This window comes from Halichoerus grypus, chromosome 9 (genome assembly GCF_964656455.1).
Source record: "Halichoerus grypus chromosome 9, mHalGry1.hap1.1, whole genome shotgun sequence".
Lineage (NCBI taxonomy): Eukaryota > Metazoa > Chordata > Mammalia > Carnivora > Phocidae > Halichoerus > Halichoerus grypus.
In genome coordinates this window covers 81814628-81837107 of record NC_135720.1, presented here as the reverse complement: position 1 = coordinate 81837107, position 22480 = coordinate 81814628, and the positions used below count along the sequence as shown (strand labels likewise).

The 22480-nt window shown below is 42.7% G+C and overlaps 1 protein-coding gene and 1 long non-coding RNA gene across 6 annotated transcripts in view; one reads left to right on the top strand and one right to left on the bottom strand.

Moving 5' to 3' along the window:
- Nucleotides 1-22480, top strand: part of LOC118519962 (uncharacterized) — a 73582-nt gene that overhangs the window by 31586 nt on the left and 19516 nt on the right. The gene's annotated exons all lie outside the window — the stretch shown is intronic.
- SLC17A5 (solute carrier family 17 member 5) overlaps nucleotides 12488-22480 on the bottom strand; it is a 49234-nt gene continuing 39241 nt past the window's right edge. For all 5 annotated transcript variants that reach the window (XM_078055092.1, XM_078055094.1, XM_078055093.1 and 2 more), the window contains 2 exons: nucleotides 17396-17486; nucleotides 12488-13901 (listed from right to left, as the gene is read on the bottom strand). In XM_078055092.1, coding sequence (XP_077911218.1) covers nucleotides 13764-13901; nucleotides 17396-17486 — 229 coding nt within the window. In that variant the 3' untranslated portion in view covers nucleotides 12488-13763. The remainder of the gene's footprint in view (nucleotides 13902-17395; nucleotides 17487-22480) is intronic.

The window sequence follows — 22480 nt, the reverse complement described above, 5'->3', positions numbered from 1 at the left end:
ACAATGTAGTGCTTAGGTGCGATGACACTGGCCTGGGTTTTAATCCTGGGTCCCCATCCCATCTGTGCAATTTATTAGAGGTGATATTTTGGGCAATTTTACTAACCTTTCTGCCTCAGGTTCTCTATCTGTAAGATGGGAATGATAACAATATACTTACTTCATAGGGTTGTTGTGAGGATTAAATGTGTTAACATATGGAAAGTTCTTAGAACACATGGTGCGTGCACAAAGTATGTGCTTTAAAAGTTTGTTAAAAAAGGGATGCCTGGGTGGCTCAGTCCTTAAGCGTCTGCCTTCAGCTCAGGTCATGATCCCAGCGTCCTGGGATCGAGTCCTGCATCAGGCTCCTTGCTCAGCAGGGAGCCTGCTTCTCCCTCTGCCTGCCACTCCCCCAGCTTGTGCTCTTTCTCTCTGATAAATAAATAAAATCCTTAAAAAATATTTATGAAAGTGTGTTAAAAAGTTAGTTGCCTATTGCTAACTACACATAGCTAGGCAGCTAGAAGAATGCCACTGCTAGAAAAAAAATCTATTTTCAAAATCTGCATATATGTGAGTAGTAACTGTAACTATATAGGTATATATAAAGATATAAACGATACATACATGTACATCAAGGAAATGCACAGAGAGAACCCCGTGGGAAGAAATAGCGTTACCAGCGCAGTCTGGCGCGCTGAGGCTAGCTCCACATCTCCTGCAACATTTGCTAAGTCTGCTTTGCCGATGCCCACAGACATTATTGCAACGTTTACAAATAAATTTTCAAGTATTTAACAAAAGCAGTACAAAATACACTGAGGAGTTCCGAGTGTTCTTAACAAAATAGGGTATTTTTCAAAATGCAGTGCTGAATTGGGCTTTATTTTCTTTTAAAATGGCACCTCCACGTGCTTCACTCTCTCTCTCTCCTTCCCTTTCACTAGGAGAGTGTAAGGGGTGCAGAATGTTTTCTGAATTTGGATAAATTTAGATAAATTGCTCAAATCCCCCAAGGTGACCCTGTATGCCTGCTAGTATCCTGGTTTGCCTCAGACGTTTTGTTTTGTTTTTGTTTTTGTTTTTTTCTGTTGTCTGGGTGCAATCTCTCTTTCCCTCTCCAAAGTCTTGCTTTGGATGGTAAACCGCACGGTCCTCTCATCTATAGGAAAAGAAGAGGACCTGCATGTATCATTAGCGTATCTGGGTTTGAGGGTATTAGTGTATGGGTGTTAGTGTGTTCTCAGAGGCGGAGAGGGAGGCTTAGAGGGGTAACTTTTGAGTTTGGAGAGCATCCTGGGCTTCTCTAGGCTGCCAGGAATCTCTCCTGGGCAGGGCGCAGGGTGGCCCGGACACGGGCGGCCAGGGCACCGGCCAGCGCGGGTTGGACGCCGAGGCGAGGGCTCCCTCCTCCAGCACGTCCTCCCCGGGCCCTCGCGCCACTCCAGTCCACACTCGGTGCTGGCACAACCCGCAGGAGCTGCGTGGGCTGCCCCGGGGCGCGCTGGAAACGCCCTGGGCGGCTTGGCTCTGGCTCGCCCTGGGGTACTGGTGGGGCTTCGCGGAGCTGTTCACATCCCTTCACAGCCCACGCACCGACAAAACCCGGGCACTAAAAGCATTCTATTGATTTTCTAATCTTGGCTGGAGCTGCTATATTCCTCGAGAGTAACTGAGTCCCGGACAAGAAATCCCAAACTAACACATCCTGTAGGAGACGACCGAAGTTTCCAGAAATGATCTAACCAACAGGCCTCGGGCCAGCTTCATCCCAGAGACCCTGTTCCCCGCTGCAAGGGCAAATTCGTGTCCCGTGAGATCCACGCTGGCCTCCCCCAACTTGAGCTAACCCTTCTCCCCTGGTCTGGAAGCAAAGTTTTGCTATGCGGGACCCTCGTGTTTTTTTTCAGGATCTTTTTTTTTTTTTTTAAGATTTTATTTATTTATTTGACACAGAGAGAGAGAGAGAGAAAGAGAGAGAGAGACAGAGAACACAAGCAGGCAGAGCGGCAGGCAGAGGGAGAGGGAGAGGGAGAAGCCGGATCCCGGCTGAGCAGAGAGCCCAACCCCGGACTCGATCGCAGGATGCTGGGATCCTGACCCGAGCTGAAGGCAGACGCTTAACTGCTGAGCCACCCAGGCGCCCTCAGGATAGTTTTCAGACGAGTTAAGAAAACATGTGCAGGTTTCTGCCCACTCGCCTGTCTGGACGGGTCAGGGGGGATTGGGGGGGTGGGGAGTTGACTGCGGGGGGGGGGGTCTCCTAGTGTCTGTGTTTGCGACTGCGGTGACCCTCGCCCTGGAAAATTAAGCCTGAAAGCCTTTGCTTTCAGGTCCCATATAGCTTCTGTGGATTTCACAAAAATCACCATCATTATACTGTAATCTTAAGAGCTAGTTCTGCATTTTAGGCTAAAAAGCAAGGAAAGAGGGTTAAGAAATAATCACTTTTCTTTTCTTTCTTTTTTTTTTTTATCGTCCCCGCTGCCACGAGCTCCGGGCAGCCCCGCGGGTGTAGACGCGGCCTGGGGAGCGGTTGGGAGGCCCCGCTGTGACTTTCCATTGTTCGTGAGGCCCGCGCCCGCCGCGGGGCCGGGGCTGAGTCATTGTAAATTCTTCTCTTTGTGTTTTCTCTCCGTGAGCGCGCGGAGATGGTTGCTCTAATTGTCATCTCCTTTCCTCGGACAAAAGAAATCTAGTCTTTGGTAATTCTGATTCACGAGTCAGCTAAAATATGAGTCAAACCCCAAGTTTCCGGAGCGCTATAAATAGCCGCTGCCCCCTGAGGGGAAGTGCCCCCGGCTCGCGTTTGGCCGCGAGCGGCTCGCATCTGGAGGATTTCTCCGGCGTCCGCGGTGGAACGATCCGTGCGCCCAGCGCGACTGCAGCGCATTGCACGCTTCTGAAGAAGGAGTATGAATGTGTGTATGTGCACTTTAAGCATCAGTTCTTTGAGCAAGTATTTCTTAAAAACATAAAATCCTTATGATGAAAATGGTAGACATTATCCTGGAGTGAGGGAGTGGAGAACATAGCAGAACTAAGCGGCATCGTCCACAGCGTCTGGTTTTTTGGCAAGCAAATATGGGTCATTTGGCATGGCCTGTGGCCTGACGTGAATATCAACAAGGGCCACTTTGTAGGCCACAGAAATCACTTTCTGCCCAGGCTGAGGTGTGAAGTTTGAAGGGTGAGGGAGCTGGGGGCAGGGTACTCCAGCCGGTGCCAGAGCCCCTGGGTTTCCTGTTGAAAAGCCAGGGGAACAGTCAATTCCCGCTTGACCCCTGAGTGGTTTATTGTTTGGCTCTTTCTTTCTTCTTTCTTTCTTTCTTTCTTTCTTTCTTTCTTTCTTTCTTTCTTTCTTTCTTTCTTTCTTTCTTTTCTTTTTTTCCTTCCTCCTTCCTTCCTTCCTTTCTAAACAATGTGGCTTTTTTTTTCCTGATTGAAAAAAATCGACTTTCATTTTCAAAAACTTAAATAAAAAAGCTCAAAAGAGAAAAGAAATTTAAGTTGCCTATTATCCCACTCTCCAGAAATAATTACTGTTAACATTGTTTTTTTTTTTTCTTCCTATGCATATTTTATTTAAACAAAAATGGAATCACTATATTCAGGAAAATTGAAAACATATGCCCACACAAAAACACCTGTATGTGAATGTTCATAGTAGCACTATTCCTAACTGCGAAAAAATGGAAATAGTCCAAAATATGTTCATCAACTGATGAATGGATAAGCAAGAAGAGGTATATCCATTTAAGGGAATATTATTTGGGAATAAAAAGAATAAAGTGCTGATACACACTACAACAGGGATGAACTTTGAAAACATTATGCTAAGAAAGAAGCCAGACACACAGACCACATATTATGTGATTCCATTTGTATGCAATGTCCAGAATAGGCATATTTATAGAGACAGAAAGTAGATTAGTGGTTGGCAGGGGCTGGAAGGTGGGGGAAATGGGGAGTGACAGCTAATGTATACTGAGTTTCTTTGTGAGGTGACGAAATGTTCTGGAATTGGATATGGGACAGTTGCACAACTCTGTGAATACACTAAAAACTACTGAATTGTACTTTTTTTTAAAAAGATTTTATTAATTTGAGAGAGAGAGAGTGAGAGAGAGCATGAGATGGGGAGGGGCAGAGAGAGAGGGAGAGGCAGACTCCGCACTGAGCAGGGAGTGGGATGCTGGGCTTGATGCCAGGACCTGGAGATCCTGACCTGAGCCAAAGGCAGACGCTTAACCATCTGAGTCACCCAGGAGGCCCTGAATTGTAAACTTTTAAAAAGGTGGATTTTATGTCAATAAAGTTGTAATGAAAAATTAGCATAAAATGTAATTGTGCTGTACCTGGTAATATATTATGGATATTTCTCTAATATTCCCAATAACTGCCCTTCTGTGATTTTTTTTTTTTTTTTTTTTTTAGTGATCTCTATACCCAATGTGGGGCTCACACTAACAACCCCGAGATCTAGAGTTGTATACTCTTCGGACCAAGCCAGCCAGGTGCCCCTGACATTTTTATTTTTAATTACCAAAGGGATGCACAGTCACTGTAAAAAAAAAAAATTGAATATTGCAGAAGAGTGACAATTAGGAAGTGAAGTATTTCCTCCTCTGCCCAACTTCAACACTTTCAGAGTATTGCTTAAAAATCACTTTTATCTCATTCTCTTCTGTTCACAGATGTTTATGTTCAGGGCAATCCCACTGTCTTGTTTTATTTATTTGTTTGTTTGTTTATTTATTTTTAAAAGATTTTATTTATTTATTTGACAGGGAGAGACATAGCGAGAGAGGGAACACAAGCAGGGGGAGTGGGAGAGGGAGAAGCAGGCTTCCTGCTGAGCAGGGAGCCCGATGTGGGGCTCGATCCCAGGACCCTGGGACCATGACCTGAGCTGAAGGCAGACGCTTAACGGCTGAGCCATCCAGGCGCCCCTTTCTTGTTTTATTTTTAATTTTCCCCTTCCCCCCATCTCTACTCTCATGCTCCTTCCACTCTAATGTGTTTATTGTATGTTCTTAATTATGCAAGTATCCTTGCAAAATATCACTTTTTTTTTGTATAAGGTTTTTAATTTTTGGAAGTGGTATTGTGCTGTAAATCTTCTTACTCAACACTTCTTGAGGTCTCGGCGTGTTCCCGAGTGCTATTATTTCATGGTAGACATCTGCCACATTTAACTTAGGTTTCCCTAATGAGGGACACCTCAGTTGCCTCCAACTCCATCACAATAAACAGTGTGGTGTATATGCTCCCTTAAGTATGAGCAAGAATCATTCTTCGACATATACCCAGGTGTGGGGCATTATACAGGGTCAAAGGACATATTCTTATGCAAGTACAAACATTTCCCTTTCTGGGACAGATATGCCAGTTTATATTCTCTCTGCTCTCCTTACGCACAAGAATTTTCATCTCCCCACATCCTTTGCTAACATCTGGTAGCATCAGACTTTCTAATTTTTGCCAATCTGGTGGATCTAAAATAATAACTCCTTATAGTTTTAGTTTACATTTCTGTTTGTTTCTGTAATTACTAGGGAGTTTGATCATCTGTCCATGTACTTGTTTGACATCTAGTCCTCCGTTAAGTGAATCGTCTGTTCATTGCTTGGTCATTTTTCTCTTGGGTTTTCTGACTTTTTCTTGTTGACCTGCAGGAGCTCTTTGAATATTCTAGATATTAATCTCTTGTACTGACAAGATGTTGCAATCTCTCCTCTGGTCTGTCATCCATTTACTTTGGTATCTTTTGCTGAACACAGGTACTTAACTTAGTATTGTGAAATCCATCTAATTTTGCCCCTATTTCTAGTCTCTAAGGATATTTTCCATTTTTTTTCTATTTATCTCCTAATTTTACATTGCTACTATTAACAAACCTTTTTTTTTTTTTTTGCTATTTTTATCCCTTTTTTTTTTTTAATTTTTTTATGTTATGTTAGTCACCATACAATACATCATTAGTTTTTAACAAACCTTTTCTATGTATTTGTCAACACATACATAATTTGTTTGGTAACAAAAATAGGATAAAACAATATATATTGTTAGGTAACTCTTTTTCATCCTCCAACAAAACGTATGGACTTTCTTCTGTATTTCTTTCCCTTTCTGGGGATTCTATTCAGATCTTTCTCACTTTTTAATGACTGCATAGTATTCTCTTCTGTGAATGTACCATAACTTATTTAACAATTTCCTTATTGATGGAAAATTGACAGTATTAAAAAAAAATGCTTAGTGCTTGTTCAAGTATTTTTTAGGCTAGATTACCCTAGGTAGAATTGCCAGTTCAATGAATATATTTATTTAATTTTGACTTACAAATTACTTTACAAAAATTGTAAGTCAATTGTAAGTCAAAAATTATAATGTTTTTTATGCCCAGCAACAGTGTTCAAACAAGATTTCTAATGGAGACAGCATAGCATAGGACGAAAGAGAGCCTGCTGTAACATCAGAGAAATCTGGTGTGAATCTTATCTCTGCCACTTAGCTGTGTGACTTTCTCAGTTTCCTCATCTGTAAATGGTGGTTCTGATACCTACACGATAGGGCTGGGAGAATTCAATCAATGTTAAATGTAGAGCCCTCATAAAGTACCAGACACCAATTCTCTACTATGGGAAATTTATTTATTTTATTTATTTTATTATTTTTTTAAATATGGTTTTTCTTTTTAATTTATTTTTTAAAGATTTTATTTATTTATTTGACAGAGAGAGACAGAGCGAGAGAAGGAACACAAGCAGGGGGAGTGGGAGAGGGAGAAGCAGGCTTCCCGCGGAGCAGGGGGCCCGATGCGGGGCTCGATCCCAGGACCCTGGGATCATGACCTGAGCCGGAGTCAGACGCTTAATGACTGAGCCACCCAGGCGCCCCTACTCTGGGAAATTTATAAATATTGTTATTTATAATATTATAATACTAGATGCTTCTCTACTCAATTTTGAACAGGTCTTCACTATTTCCTCAGCTAATTTAGTTTTTATGGAGTTGGCAGTCTCAGTCCTGGTTCAATCCATCCCACCCTCTTCTTCTTCTTTCCAATCTTCTCAGACCTCCAGTGGAAGAAAAGGGACTCAGAAGATTTAATAATGTGTACCTCATGCCTGCCCACTCCTCTGGCCAGTCTAAACCTGGTGAGAGAAAATCACCATTGTTCCTCATCAGCCTCGTTAAATTCTGTTTTATTGTGTGGGTTAAAATGCAAGGGCAGAAAGAAGGTCTGGTGTCTGAGAAACCCTCTCAGAAAGAACAGAGGCCCGGGGCATGGGCAATGGCTCTGCAGCTACCGTTCTTGCTAACAGCAATGACTAAAAATGGGTGATGGTTAGAGCGCTCCCCTGGGAGGGGAGCCTGTCACAGAGGCAGGAAGTGAGGAAGGTGTGGGAGGGGAAGTATAGAAAACACAAGGGGGGGTTTCGGACTTATTTTTCTCTCCTGCATTCTGAACTTTCACTTCCCAGTGGGAACCGAGATCCTCCCCAGTTCTTGCTTCCCATCCCATAATTTGAAATAGCAAGGTTTATGGAAGCAAGACTGGAATATCAACAGCTCTTCTGGCGGGCATCTGTTTTTCAGTAACAGCACAGAGCCAGAGGGCTGGTCTCTCGCGCCACACCGGTGTTCTAGTCACTGCGAATTTCAAACTAGTATGTCAGTAGAAATCATGAGTTCAGTGTTTTCACAGAAGCAACTGACTTGTGTCCTGGGAGGCTTAGGTTTATAGGAAACATTGAAAAAATTCATAGTCCTATAAACAAATATAGAATAATTAAATATTCCCTAATATCATACATAGAGCGAAGATAATGATACAAGAGATTCCCAACTGGAGTCGCTTTGAGGCAGGGCTCATTTTACAACTAGGAGGAGGTAGAAATCTTAAGTGTGCCCTTATGTCCAAGGCTTCTTAGAGGAATCTTTTCAATTAATAAGAAACAATTTTGGGGGTGCCTGGATGGCTCAGTCGGTTAGGCGCCCAACTCTTGATTTCCATTCAGGTCATGATCTCAGGGTCGTGAGACGGAGCCCCACGTCGGGCTCTGTGCTGGGCGTGGAGCCTGCTTGAGATGCTCTCTCTCTCCCTCTGTCCTTCTCCACTTGTGCTCGCTCGCTCTTAAAAAAAAGGAAAAGAAACAGTGTTGTCCTCCAAATAATAATTTGATTCTGTGCTAGAGACAGATATTAAGGAATTTGTCTTTGGCCTACCGTAATAATTAAAGCCAGTGGACTTATTTGGTTTTAGCTGGCATTGGGAGGCTGAGTCCCTGCAAGGGCCAAAGACCTCTCCATTAACAGACAATGTGTCTCTGATCCCAGCTTTAAATAGGTCCTGTCCCTGCCTTTGCCAGGTGGTTGTATGAAGTGAGGGGAGGTATGTGACAGTGCTATGCAAATGCTCTCGGCTCTCTGTGCTGCCCTGTAGCTGGTGCTGAGCACAAAGAGAATCCGGTGAATGTCCCGGGATCAACTTCCTGCCACGGATGATAGGACGATTCAAAGCCCAGCAGACATCTGAAGGAGCTCCTTGGTGTTTAAAAAAAAAAAAAAAGTGCGTTAGAACAGATACCGTGTAGGTAATTTATCCAATATGCACACTGGAATTTTCTGTCACTGCATGCTGATCCTTCACCCAGAACGGTTCTTGAGCATGAAAAAGACCAGACTGCATATCCCATCCAGCTCGCCTTCAATCTCAACCCAACTCCGGCTGCAAGCTCAAGTTTCAGACCGTGGAGTGAGTGTGAAGTTGTTAAAACGCTTACAGCCGGGGCTATTGGTGGGGCTCCCCAGGAAGACGGGGGTCAATATGCACACTTGATGCGGGGAGGCCGTGACTTTTTTGACAAGCTGGCGCATTTCAGTTGCTTCTGCCAAAAAGAGCACTTCCGGAAAAGACCTAAGGCTGTGTTTGGGAGGGTAGGGCTCCCCTGCCTGAAGTGCGGCCTCTCCTGGCGTGGAGGCCCGGGAGGGGAAGCAGGCTTGTGCAACAATGGCTTCTCCCTTTCCCCGCGCAGGACCGCCAGTGACGTGGGGCTTCCAAGTTTCCTCCTCCTCCAACATCAAGATAAAGTGAAAGTAAACAGGCGCTTGGAAAATTACTAGTGTTTTTCCTCATCAGAGCACATGAAAGAGGGTGGCAGAGAATTTGTTACATGTCATTTGTTTTCAATATTGGGTGTCCTCACAGCTTTCCAGAGCAGGAGCTTCTAGAAATTACTCTCGTAGAGCACAAACTTTTATACTTCGCTCTCCTGCTTATGGTTGCTCTAAAAGGCAGAGGCGCCTGAAAAGGCTTTGTGATCCATCTCCATTTACATTTCTATGAGAGAGATAATGCGTTCTTTCCCTGAAATTCGACATATACCCCAGGTCTGTCCATCCCAGGCGGGAACCGGTGCTCTTGCAGAGGGGAACCGGGCCACTTCCTCTGGCGCTCTTCCTGCCTTCTCAATACTTTTATCGATATTTTCCTCTTCAGGGAATTGTATTTAGAACAGCGATAAACTGCCCTTAGCGAGGAGATTCTTTCCTTTGCACCAGAGTCTAAATTGAAACCTCTCTATTTCTGATTTCTTGAAAATGAAACACAGGCTGCAGCAGGAGGGACATGACGATGGTTAATACAGACCTGCTGACTTCCGTCTTTGTCTCCATTTCTTCCCGAACTCTGATTCTCAAGGTCGGCTGGCGCGCTCATTCCCACTGGATTTGATTGTTGGGTGGATAATGATATTTTTATACGGAAGGTTTCAAAGGCTGGAACCCATGAAGGAGAATGTTTGATAAATTAGAACGTGAGCTCGGTGAGAGAAGGGATTTGCTTTTCTTCACTGCTGTATCCCGGGTGCAAAGAACAAAGCCTGGCTTGAAATGAATGCTCAATAAATATTTGTTGTATTAACTGGGAGAAGTATTTTGCTTATCTAGAACTAAACAATTCTCAAATACTTTCAAAAGCATTTACCAATGACTGCCACTTATACTTATTTTGAGGCTAGCATATCATTTCTTCATTAAAAGGTGTTGGCACATTCATTTAACTTTTTTTTTTTTTTGAGAAAAAAACAACACAGGAGATGAAAAATTCAATGTATAGTCCATTTAACCAAAGGGTGATTTACTAAATATTTATTAAGCAAGTAAAATATTGAGACAAAGTATATATTTTTATGAGGGAGACCGTGCTGAGATGAATCAAATGTACCTTGCCCTCAAGATGCTTTCGATGAATCTAATAGGGAGATTAGCCACAAACGAATACATAGGTATTATAAAGAAAAAGCCATGGAGAAGAAAGGGGTCCAGGGAGTCTGACTGAGCTCCAGGAAGGCCTGCAGGGAAGGAAAGGATTGTGTCAAATGCATATCTGTATCCTTATTGCCTAGCAAAGAGTAGATATTCCTCTCTGTTGAATGAATGATGATCTTTTCCTGAGGCTGAGTCCTTGAGTTTAAAATAAAGAGAAAACTGGGCGCCTGGGTGGCTCAGTCGTTAAGCGTCTGCCTTCGGCTCAGGTCATGATCCCGGGATCCTGGGATCGAGTCCCACATCGGGCTCCCTGCTCCGCGGGAGGCCTGCTTCTCCCTCTCCCACTCCCCCTGCTTGTGTTCCTGCTCTCACTGTGTCTCTCTCTGTCAAATAAATAAATAAAACCTTTAAAAAAAAAAAAATAAAGAGAAAACTGAAAATAAATAATACGATGTTTCAGTGGATCAGAGGAAGAGACCGCATCTAGATTAGATTGGAGGAAGTCAAGGGCCATGAAGGAGGTGGGGATGAAGAGTGACTTTTCAGGTCCAAGGAATGAATTTGGTACAGGCATGGAGGGGAGGGACAATGGAGAGCGGGTGGGGGGAGAGTTAAGTAGCTGGGTGTAGCTGCAACCAAGTGTGGTGGGGCATGAGGGTAGAGGAGGTGGGCCTAGGAGCAAGGAAGGTGGGCTGCTGGGTAGTTTACTAGGTAGGCAACGGGAAGCCAGGGGCTTCAGCTTCGGGGAGCATCCTGATCAGGCAGATGAGGTGTGTTGGGACCAATAACCTAGCACGGGTGGGAAGGTGGACAGAAGATCAGACTCCAGGCAGTGAGACCATTTAACTTTTCTATTCCAGATGAAAACAAGTCACAGAGATCTTATTTAGAAGATGGGAGAGGGATTAAAAAAAACCCACTGTGTTGGGGGTGGGGTGGAGGAGAACGGAGGAGGACGGAATAAAAAATGAGTCGAAGTGACTGGGGAACAGCTCCTAAGGAAAGTGGTGGGAACAGCAGGTTTTAGTGTGGGGGTGGGGGTGGGAGTGGGGGACAGAGGTTGGATTTAAAGAAGTCCCAAGTGTAGAGAAGATAGCCAGTTGGGGATGTCCAGCGGGCATGGCGGTGATTACACAGTAGCTTGAGCAACAGGTGTTTTGTTTCTTGTTTCTTTCTTTAGTTTTTAATTTTTTTTAAAGAATTTCTTTTTCTTTCTTTTTTTTAAAGATTTTATTTATTTATTTGAGAGAGAGAGCGAGAGCGAGAGCGAGAGAGAGAGAAAGAGAGATTGAGAGAATGAGTGGGGGGAGCAGCGGAGGGAGAAGCAGACTCCTTGCAGAGTAAGGAGCCCGACATGGGACTCGATCCCAGGACCCTGGGATCATGACCTGAGCTGAAGGCAGATGCTTAACCGACTGAGCCACCCAGGCACCCTTGTTTTTTTCTTTAAACGATGTTTTAATTTAAATAGTTATATTGCCACATTTGGTAACGTGAAAATTAATTCTCCTTCCTACCCTTGGTTGCCTATTTTTCTCTCTCCAGAGGTAACCACTGTTTCTGGTTTCTTGAATATCATGGTAAAGATACTCTGTATGTATCTGTGGTTTTATGTCCCCAGAAGAATTTCGTATTTTTTTTAAATTAAAAAATTTTTTTTTTAACATTTCATTTATTTGTCAGAGAGAGTGAGCGCACGCACACAAGCAGGGGGAGCGACAGGCAGAGGGAGAAGCAAGCTCCCCGCTGAGCAGGGAGCCCGATGCGGGGCTCAATCCCAGGACCCTGGGATCATGACCTGAGCCGAAGGCAGACGCTTAACCGACTGAGCAACCCAGGCGCCCCAGAATTTCGTATTTTTGTTTTTAAAGGCTAGAGAAGACTTGAGTGTCCTTGAGACAGAAGGAAAAGAAAGAGAAGAGAGGTGGAGATTGAAGAACCAAATTACAGGGGAATGACTAAATCAAGATCTTAGAGGAGGCAGGAGAGGGTACAATTTGTGGTGTAGGCATACGCTTCCGGGAGAAGAGCGGGCCCTCTGCAGAGCTAGGAAGGGCAGTTTGATGGCAAAAGTTTCCTCATGTTGTCTCCCTTAGATGGCCTAAGTCTCCTTGGCCTGGTGGTGGCACAGGGAGGGGACCGTGGAGGTAGCCTGGTGGCTTGAGGAGGACAGCAGAGATGTTAAATAGCCACTCGAGACACTAGAGAATACCATAGGACTGTCAGATCCAAAAACCAACCCAAAAATGTTTATTTTGATGATTTATAAAAGAAATACCACCATAGCAACTTAAAGCTATTTACAGATTAAAAAAGAAATGTACAGAAATGTATCCACACCATATTACATGAATCAGTTTTACTCAAAATGTTACAGGTAGTGTTGAACAAACATAACAAAACATAAATCAAGTTCTAAATCACATAAATGCCCTCCAAGCATGCTCAAAAGCCACTGGAAGCTGGTTTGGGGAAAACCTGGAAAACATGATTTTAGGAACCATAAGTAAGGATTATTCCACCACTGGTTGTAGATGATGGGGCCAAATAAAAGTCACTTCAACTTTCAACTGCAACCAGAAGCTTACATGTAGACAAAAGGAAAAAAAATGTGAGAGTTTTAAAATTGTTTTACTTATTCTGGTGAAGCCCAGAGAACACAGGGACTTGGAAATTTATATTCTAATCCACGTGAAAGTAGTTTTAATCAAGGATGATTTTATTTGTAGTTAATTGGGCATCACACCGTTCTCTTGCAGGTTACATGCCAATCAATATTCCAGTGTGCCGGGAAGGGAAAAGTGTGAGGATTTGTATCGAGACTGCAGCGGTGGATCTTGCTGCCCGGGCCTACTTGCGGCTTTCTCGACACGTTAACAGCGCCCAGGGGAAGAACGCCATCTGAAGACTTGGCGCTGACCCTGGTCTTGGATGCTGCCTCTGATAAATGCTGGGCACCGTCCCTGAAGCCAGTGAGGGAATGCTTGGCAGCCTCCTGGGCATGCTTCCCTCCGTGTGGTTGCCAGGCCAAATTATACCGTGGCTGGCAGCTCCGTGGAGATGCTACCATTTGAGACCTAAGTGTCAGGGATTGTGGCCGACATAATTTGTATGAGCAAAGTGGTCAAAAACAGGTGTTGACCAAGACCTGAGAATTATTATCTAGTGTAATTAAGCAAAGGGATAGAAGGGTCCACTTCCGCTCATTCCTTCAAGGATGCCCCTTAAAAATAAATAGAACTCCCCTACTTTATATTGCCTGATTTACAGCCGGATATGTGACCCTCAAGTCTAAGTTTCAGGATACATGTTATTAATGATTAAAAATAGCTAATTTTACTAATCTGGCAACTTGTGACATTTCATGATTACAAGCCTTAAAAATTTCATCCAATTTTTTTCTTATATGTAGAATGCATACACATTTAAAATATCAAAGGCACTTTTAGGTTACATGATAAACAAAAATACGTTAATAGAGACAGGATTATTTATTGGTTCCTTCAGTTTCTGTGTCCATGTCGATCATCGAGAGCCCAGTTTTGCACTTCACCTTTGGCGAATAGCGAGAAGAAAATGGCACCGAACACATTTATAGCAGCAGCGATACAGAAAACTGTTTGCCATTCTCTAATAGTGTTCTATAGGGAGAAAGAAAAACATGCACATGAAAAAAAATTTTGTTTATAGTCCGCTTTATAGAAAAGGTAGGGTCACAAGACTGTTACAACAGTAGCATTATTCATAAAAGCCTCATGCTGAAAACAACCCAATGTCCATCAACAGTGAAACTGAGGTATATTTGCTCCATGGAATACTATACAGCAACTAAAATGAATGAGCTAAAACAACACAGATGCATCTCACAAACGAAATGTTATGCCAAGAAGCCAGACACAAATGAGTATGTATTGAATGACTGCATTATATAAAATTCCATTATATAAAAGCTCAAAATTACACAAAACTAATCCACAGTGTTAAAAGTCGGAGTAGTGGCTCCTCTTACCAGGATGAAAGGGGAATGGCAGCAAGGAGCACCCAGAGGCTTTGCAAGAGAGGTAACGTTCTGTTTCTGGACTGGGTGTTGGTTACACGAGTGGATTAACTTTGTGAAAATTCATCCACCCCTATACTTAGGATTTGTGTATTTTTACAACACCATTTATTCAAAGTTTACTCAGGTTTACTCCAAATAAAACATGTGGCATGTCTTTCAAACATGTGTTACTAGGAAAGTAGTATGCTTGCCCATCATCTTCCAAGTTCTTAGGTGGGAGATACAAGGGGCAGATCAAGTAAGGATGAGTTAAGATGGACTTTGAATTTCAAGTTTGAGGCCTGGCACAGAGAGCTCCTGAATGGCCCACAAAACAGGACATGGATGGGATCTGCCAGTTAAGAGATCAACAGAACACAATTGTTTAGTGTATAGTACAGTGGTATAAAAACATCAGGCAGCTAGCTAATTTCTGGGTCATGTGACTAACTTAAACAACCATTCTTTGGATTTTGCAATGTCAGTGTAACCAGAATGCTACATCTACAGCATGTAGAAAAGAAAAAACAAGCAGGGGAATTGGCAATGAGGAAGAAAAAGGAAAGGCACTAGGAAGCTAGTATGAGGTCATTCATTTAGGAAAAAAGGAAAAGCATGGAGAAAGAGAGCACTCTCTTGTTAAGTTTAAGTTATGCTTATCTGAGATGCATGTATTTCGGTGAAAAAAAATCTTAGAAATCCATTGTAATTTTAGTAACATTTTCATATGCTAACAATGTGTTACTTATTTGTACTCTGCTCATTCTGCAAAGTTTTGAAGCAGTGCAGTAATTTTTAATTGTGAGCAATTACAATTGTAAAGGCAAATGTGTGTTTTTCCTTTCTTTTTTTTTAAGATTTTCTTTCTTTATTTATTTAGAGCGAGAGAGTGAGTGCGTGCGTGCAGGGGGAGGGGCAGAGGTAGAGGGAGAGAGAGAATCCCAAGCAGACCCCACACTGAGCGCAGAGCCAGATGCAGGGCTCTATCCCATCACCCCAAGATCATGACTTGAGCTGAAATCAAGAGTCTGATGCTCAACCGATTCAACCACTCAGGTGCCCCTGTGTTTTCCTTTTAAAAAATAATATCCTTTTAATAACATTAAACAAATGCTATGATACCATATCCAAAATCCAGTTCGGTTCCCACTTTACAAACGTTTCAAGACTTTAACTGAGGAATCCAGATATCTCTAGCAGAAATACTATAATTAGCCATAATAAGTGAAATTAATACATGGTTTACTTAGGTTCCCATGGTTTACTTAGGTTCCTGTGTTGCCACAGTGCTCCATGAAGATAAGGTTAAACATTTCTGATGTGTGCATATTGAGACACACAATTCTAGAAAAAAAACCAAAACAAAACTTTCCCAATGTCCCTTTCTATTAAGTGAGAGAAAACAGTAACAAGGAGGCTCGGATTCATTCAAGTAAGGAATCAGAAATGGTGGGAGCAGGGGTGCCTGGGTGGCTCAGTCGGTTAGGCGACCGACTCTTGATTTCAGCTCAGGTCATGACCTCAGGGTCCTGGGATCAAGCCCCACATCAGGCTCCCTGCTCAGTGGGGAGTCTGCTTGTCTCCTTCTGCCCCCCACCCCCCGTTCGCATGATCTCTCTCTCTTAAATAAATAAATCTTAAAAAAAAAAAAAAGAAAGAAATGGTGGGAGCAGAGAAGAAACAGGAACACCCACTGTGGCAAACACCTATACGGCCGAAATCAGTATATTTGGTAGTGAGAAAGTTTGTAAGCATATTCTGAAATTCTAAGGATTAGATGGTGTTAATTTGATCACAGAGACAGAGAGAAAATTAAGTCTCTTAGAGGTTTAAGTCAGCCTCTTGAAAACTGTATTTCACCAGGCTTTAGATTTTTTTAAACAGTAGAAAATTGGAGTTGGGGGTCCTTTATTTTTATTTCTTACACATTGTGGGCAACTTGCACAGTGCTGAGTCTCTGCTGACTGATGAGGCACCACGCCGCCTTCCAGCTGGCGGTGGGACCACCCCTGGGCCCACGGTGTTTCGGAGGCTCAGTGCCCTTCCCACACCCGGCTCACTCCTCCAGGGCTCCCTCCTCACAAATTGCGTGCTCTCTCCCCTGTGCCCACAGCACTCTGCACACATTCTTTTCTGCAGCATTCGTCACTGTACTTTAACTATTCGATTATGTGCGATCTCTAAATGATGCGTTTCACAAGTGTAGAAGCTTGTCATTTTGCCTTTGGATCCTCAGTATCTGGCATATTAATAATCACTCATGAAATGCCCGTAGATCCGTGTTTGACTGTTTCAGGGCTCACTAACTCATAAGACAGCCCATTCCGTATAGTAGACAGCTTGGAGCAGAGAATTTTCCTATTGTGTCCTCATTACTTCTCTTCATCTGTCTTTGTGGAACTGCCAAGAATAAGTCACCATGTTCCGTGTAGTCATCCTTCACTATGTGAAGACATCTACCGTGTCTTCGCGAGTCTTCTGCTCCTCTCAGTGGTGTTCATTTCCCTGTTCCTTACTCATTCCCACATGACTTCCTGATACCTCACCTTTGTGGATCCACTACTTTTTTTAAAAAATTAATTAATTAATTAATTTGACAGAGACACAGAGAGAGAGGGAACACGAGCAGGGGGAATGGGAGAGGGACAAGCAGGGAGCCTGATGCGGGGCTCGATCCCAGGACCCTGGGATCATGACCCGAGCCGAAGGCAGACGCTTAACGACTGAGCCACCCAGGTGCACCTGTGGATCCACTTCTTGAATGAATTTACATTGCCAGTTTTTCTTTGTTCAAACCAAAGACACAAGTTATTTATCTTGTATAATATCACCACTTTTAAGTACTTGTGTGGTGTCAGCTACAACATCTTCGCTGAACTTAGTTCTATTGTTTCGTCTAAAAACCAAAGAGTGTTCTTTGAAAATATACTTTCCTGTCCATTATGGCATTTAGCTTTTTGTTGACATAAAGAACCACATAAGAATAAACATTCAGAATTTTACTCTTAATTAAAATATGCTCAATTTTGACACAGATGTGCAGGCTTAAGTGAACTGTGGAGACCTTTGCAGTTTATAAGCAAATTATTTACTTACATCAGGGGTCAGACTTTTAGCAATGACAGGCCCAACCATTCCTGGAATAGTGGCAAATGTATTTGTGATGCCCAGGAGGATACCAGCATACCTGCGGAAACATTTTCATAGAGGTTTATTATTATGTTACACATTTAAGTGGCTTTTTTTTAAAAAAGATTTTATTTGTTTATTTGCTAGAGAGAGAGAGAGAGAGTGACAGTACAAGCAGGGGGAGTGGGAGAGGGAGAAGCAGGCTTCCCGCCGAGCAAGGAGCCCGATGTGTGACTCTATCCCAGGACCCTGGGATCATGACCTGAGCCGAAGGCAGACGCTTAACTGACTGAGCCACCCAGGCGTCCCTAAGTGGCTTCTTTCAACAGATAGCTATATTACTTCCAGAACACTCTGTATTCTTGTGAAATTTCATGTCTAAATGAAATGTCTTACTAAGTTGGACTGAATATATTTAACTGGTGAAAAACCTGCATTTCAATAGTTAATAAGCATTCTAATATTACACAGGGGAACGCAGTCACTGAAATGAAAATCCTTTTTTTTTTTTAAAGAATCAGCTTTTTAAAAGATTTTATTTATTTATTATTATTTATTTGACAGAGAGAGAGAGACAGCGAGAGAGGGAACACAAGCAGGGGGAGTGGGAGAGGGAGAAGCAGGCTTCCTGCTGAGCAGGACCCTGGGATCCCAGGGTCCTGGGATCATGACCCAAGCCGAAGGCTGATGCTTAACAACTGAGCCACCCAGGTGCCCCAAATGAAAATCTTTCTTATAGTGATTTAGAAAAGTGTTGAGATTGGGCGCCTGGGTGGCTCAGCCGTTGGGCGTCTGTCTGCCTTTGGCTCGGGTCATGATCCTGGGGTCCTGGGATCGAGCCCTGCGTCGGGCTCCCCGCTCAGCGGGAAGCCTGCTTCTCCCTCTCCCATTCCCCCTGCTTGTGTTCCCTCTCTTGCTGTGTCTCTCTCTGTCAAATAAATAAAATAAAGTCTTAAAAAAAAAAAAAGAAAAGTGTTGAGACTGATTTTCGTACAGGGTACAGGACTATATTAGATAGGAAGTTTGATGTGTATTAAGGTTCTTTAGTTAAAAAAAAAAAGAATTTATTTCCTGATTACAAAATCTATTTCATTGTTGAAAATTAAAAAAAAAAATAAGAAGAAAAAATTACCTTTGTCCTTCCATATAGAGATAATCAACATTAACACTTCGGTAAATATCCTAATTATTTTTATTTATATGTATATATTTCTTTCTTTCTTTTTTTTTTAAAGATTTTATTCATTTATTTGAGAGAGAAAGTATGAGAGAGAGAAAGCATGAGAGGCGGGAGGGTCAGAGAGAGAAGCAGGCTCCCCACCTAGCAGGAAGCCCAATGCGGGACTCAATCCTGGGACTCCAGGATCATGACCTGAGCTGAAGGCAGATGCTTAACCGACTGAGCCACCCAGGTGCCCCTATATTTCTAATATATTATTATAGAAATGAGATAATATTGAACATAACAATTTCGCAACTTACGTGTTCCACTTACTATATGTATATGCTTATAGCTAAGTCCTTGCATACTTCCCAGAAATAGACAAGTTTGGTATACACTGTTTGTGTGTGTGTATAACAAAAAATGCATTTTTAATAAGTTCAGGAAAAGTTGATTTATTTTAAGGGTAAAGCTTAGAGGAGTGGAATATTCTTAGCTATGTTTAGATGCGAATCTTTAAAGAAAGAATTCCTGCTTGTATTTGGAAAGTGCTAATGATCTGTTGATTTCTCCAATACATAAGGAATGTATGTAGACTAAGGAAGGCTGAATGAAATGCTTATTTTCCATAAAGAAGTCATATTGACTGCTAATCAGGAGACCTAAAGATCTGTGACTCCCAATTCTACCATGTGACCTTGGCCAGTTAGTGATAGATTATTTCCCTTATCATTCATGGGTTCATAGATGTATACATGTAACATACCTGCTGGTCCCATGTGAGTTCCCCCGCAACCCACCAAGTACACTAAAACATTATTTTTGAGTACAACATACATATGGAAATGTACACAGACCGTAGGTGTACAGCGTGATGAATTTCTATAAAGTGAACAGAACCATGTCATTAGCCCCCGATCAAGAAACAGAATCTACCGGAATAAACATTTTTAAGGACATTTTACATATGGCTGAACTGTCTCTCAAACTGTATAAGCTTTAATTTGAATAATCATAATTTTGTGAGGTCACCCCTATTCAAAAACTTACAAGGATGGTTTCATGCTTACCCTAAGAAGATTGTAATCTTTGGCCTGATTTGCAGTGGCCTGGCCCTGGTCCATGTACCTCGTCTTAGTGCTGCATGATACGGAACTTCAGATTCAGAGAGCTCTCATTCCAGCCAATCACGTCTGCTACGCTCATTCCGGTTAGCTAATCTGTACTCATCATGCCCTGCTCGCTATCTGAAATCCATACTCTTTCTGTCCAGACCACTTGCTTAGCACCTCTTCCACGAAGCTTTCTTTGTCTAGTTCAGCTCATATTGAGCTCTGTCTTCCCAGAACTTTATTGTCCCTAAAGCTAGTGCTATGGGTTCTAAGAGGCAATTGTTCTATAATTCAAGTTTGCTATTTCCGATTCCACAGTCTCACTGCAAACTCATGTTTTGTTCCCCTTTATTATTTCCAGGGCCAGTACATATATGCTCATTCAATACATGTGACCAGAGAAGTGGCATGTGACCCGCAGTTGTGCCAGGTCCTGTCCACAGACCCCGGGGGCACTGGCTGTGCTGGCTGCTGGAGCTTTGTCCCACAGACACAAACACCTCTCTTGGGTACTGGCTCCAAAGGCTGCTGATTCCCGATCAGGAATTTCATAGAAATGGAACCACACAGTATGCAACCTTTTGGATTACATAGGGGGGTTGCTAAACATCTTCCCAAGTTGCTGTGTGTATCCATTGTTCATTTGTTTTTTATTGCTCTCTCTCTTTTTAATTGAAGAAACTGGGATTTTATCCTATAGACAGTCCTACATTCTGTATTGTGTAGGCTGAATCCCTGAGATATCATTTAGCATAATCTTATGTTCCCTGCATTTCCTGTACACTGATAGTATCTAGACTCTAGATCACAGAGGGCACATTAGATTTAGCTTTGATATTTTTAGCAAGAAAATTTAAAGATGGGGGCGCCTGGGTGGCTCAGTCGTTAAGCGTCTGCCTTCGGCTCAGGTCATGGTCCCGGGGTCCTGGGATCGGGCCCCACATCGGGCTTCCTGCTCCGCGGGAGGCCTCTTTCGCCCTCTCCCACTCCCCCTGCTTGTGTTCCCTCTCTCACTGTGTCTCTCTCTCTGTCAAATAAATAAAATCTAAAAAAAAAAAAAAGAAAATTTAAAGATGGTGATGGAGTTAAAAATTAGTTAACTAAGTAAATGGCATTTATAATTTATTTTTCCTTTTTTTTTTTTAAAGATTTTTTATTTTTTGACAGAGAGAGAGACGGCGAGGGAGGGAACACAAGCAGGGGGAGTGGGAGAGGGAGAGCAGGCCTCCTGCCGAGGAGGGAGCCCAATGCGGGGCTCGATCCCAGGACCCTGGGATCATGACCAGAGCCGAAGGCAGACGCTTAATGACTGAGCCACCCAGGCGCCCCTATAATTTATTTTTCATAAAAATCATCTAGGTAGGTGGCGCCTGGGTGGCTCAGTCGTTAAGCGTCTGCCTTCGGCTCAGGTCATGATCCCAGGGTCCTGGGATCGAGTCCCACATCGGGCTCCCTGCTCAGCGGGAAGCCTGCTTCTCCCTCTCCCACTCCCCCTGCTTGTGTTCCCTCTCTCGCTGTCTCTCTCTTTGTCAAATAAATAAATAAAACCTTTAAAAAAAAAAAAAGAAGAGGAAGAGAGAGAAATCGCTCTATCTCTGTGAGTATTGACCAAGGAAAGGCTATGTGAGCACACAGGGAGAAGGAGGCCATCTGCAAGCAAGGAAAAGAGATCTCACCAGAACCTGACCGTGCTGACACCCTGATCTCCGACTTCCAGCTTCCAGAACTGTGAGAAAATAAACTATTTTTTTAAGCTACCCAGTCTATGGCATTCTGAATGGCAGCCCGAGTGCCTAAATAAAACATCCTGCTGAACCTAAGTCAATGATCTACAAACATCACAAATTTTTATGTTCAAAACTCATTTGTACTGGAAACAATAACAAAAGCACACGGCACAGGTCTTTTTGGCTTATGCCCTTTAGGGAGTGTATCTTAAATTAACCAAGCTTGGCAGAATCTGTCTTTTTTTTTTTTTTTTTTTTAAACCATTAACACCTTGGCAGTAGGAGGAACTACCTGCAATGTTGCCAGGCCTTTTCAGTGACAGATATTAAGTGCAGATGAATGCTGTGAAATCCTAAGTGTCAGCACCAAGAAACTCATTCAAGTATTTATATTACACTTGGCCAGGAAGGGCCATGAGAGGTGGATGACTGCTGGGAAGAAGGATGTTGTACAGACCCAGTGTGCATTCTGTGTTGGGGGAGTACTGGAGTGCTGTGGGATTAATCGTTAAAAATCTCTCCAATTCCCCTGTATCCGGGCAACAAAATTATCCACAGAAAATCTCTATTTTAATCTAGAGAGAAAGAGCCTTGGAAAATACCACGAACACATCTTTATGTTAATAGGATTACTGATTGTTTGTTCAAAAACCTTATGTCAGGCATGGCTCTAAGTTTATATATATATCCCATTTTAATAGTAAAATCCACTCCAGGAGGTAGGGATTACTATCTCCATACTACAGATGAAGAAAGACTGTAAAATGTTACCCCATTTGTCTGACTCCAAATCAGTACTTAGTATTATAAGGTTATAATCTATAATGCTGCCTTGTTAATAAAACTGCCATAGTCATCACTGAATTCATTCTGTAGGAAATACCAGTTTTCTGGAGCTTAATTTTTCACCATAAGCTTCAGTGCTGAATGCTTAAAGGTCTGTGGCCCTCAAATGTTCTTGTTCTAACTATCAGAGTGTTATCCAGTGCATGGGCACTCAGCTTTTTTTTTTTTTTTTTAGTATTTTTATTTATTTATTTGACAGAGAGAG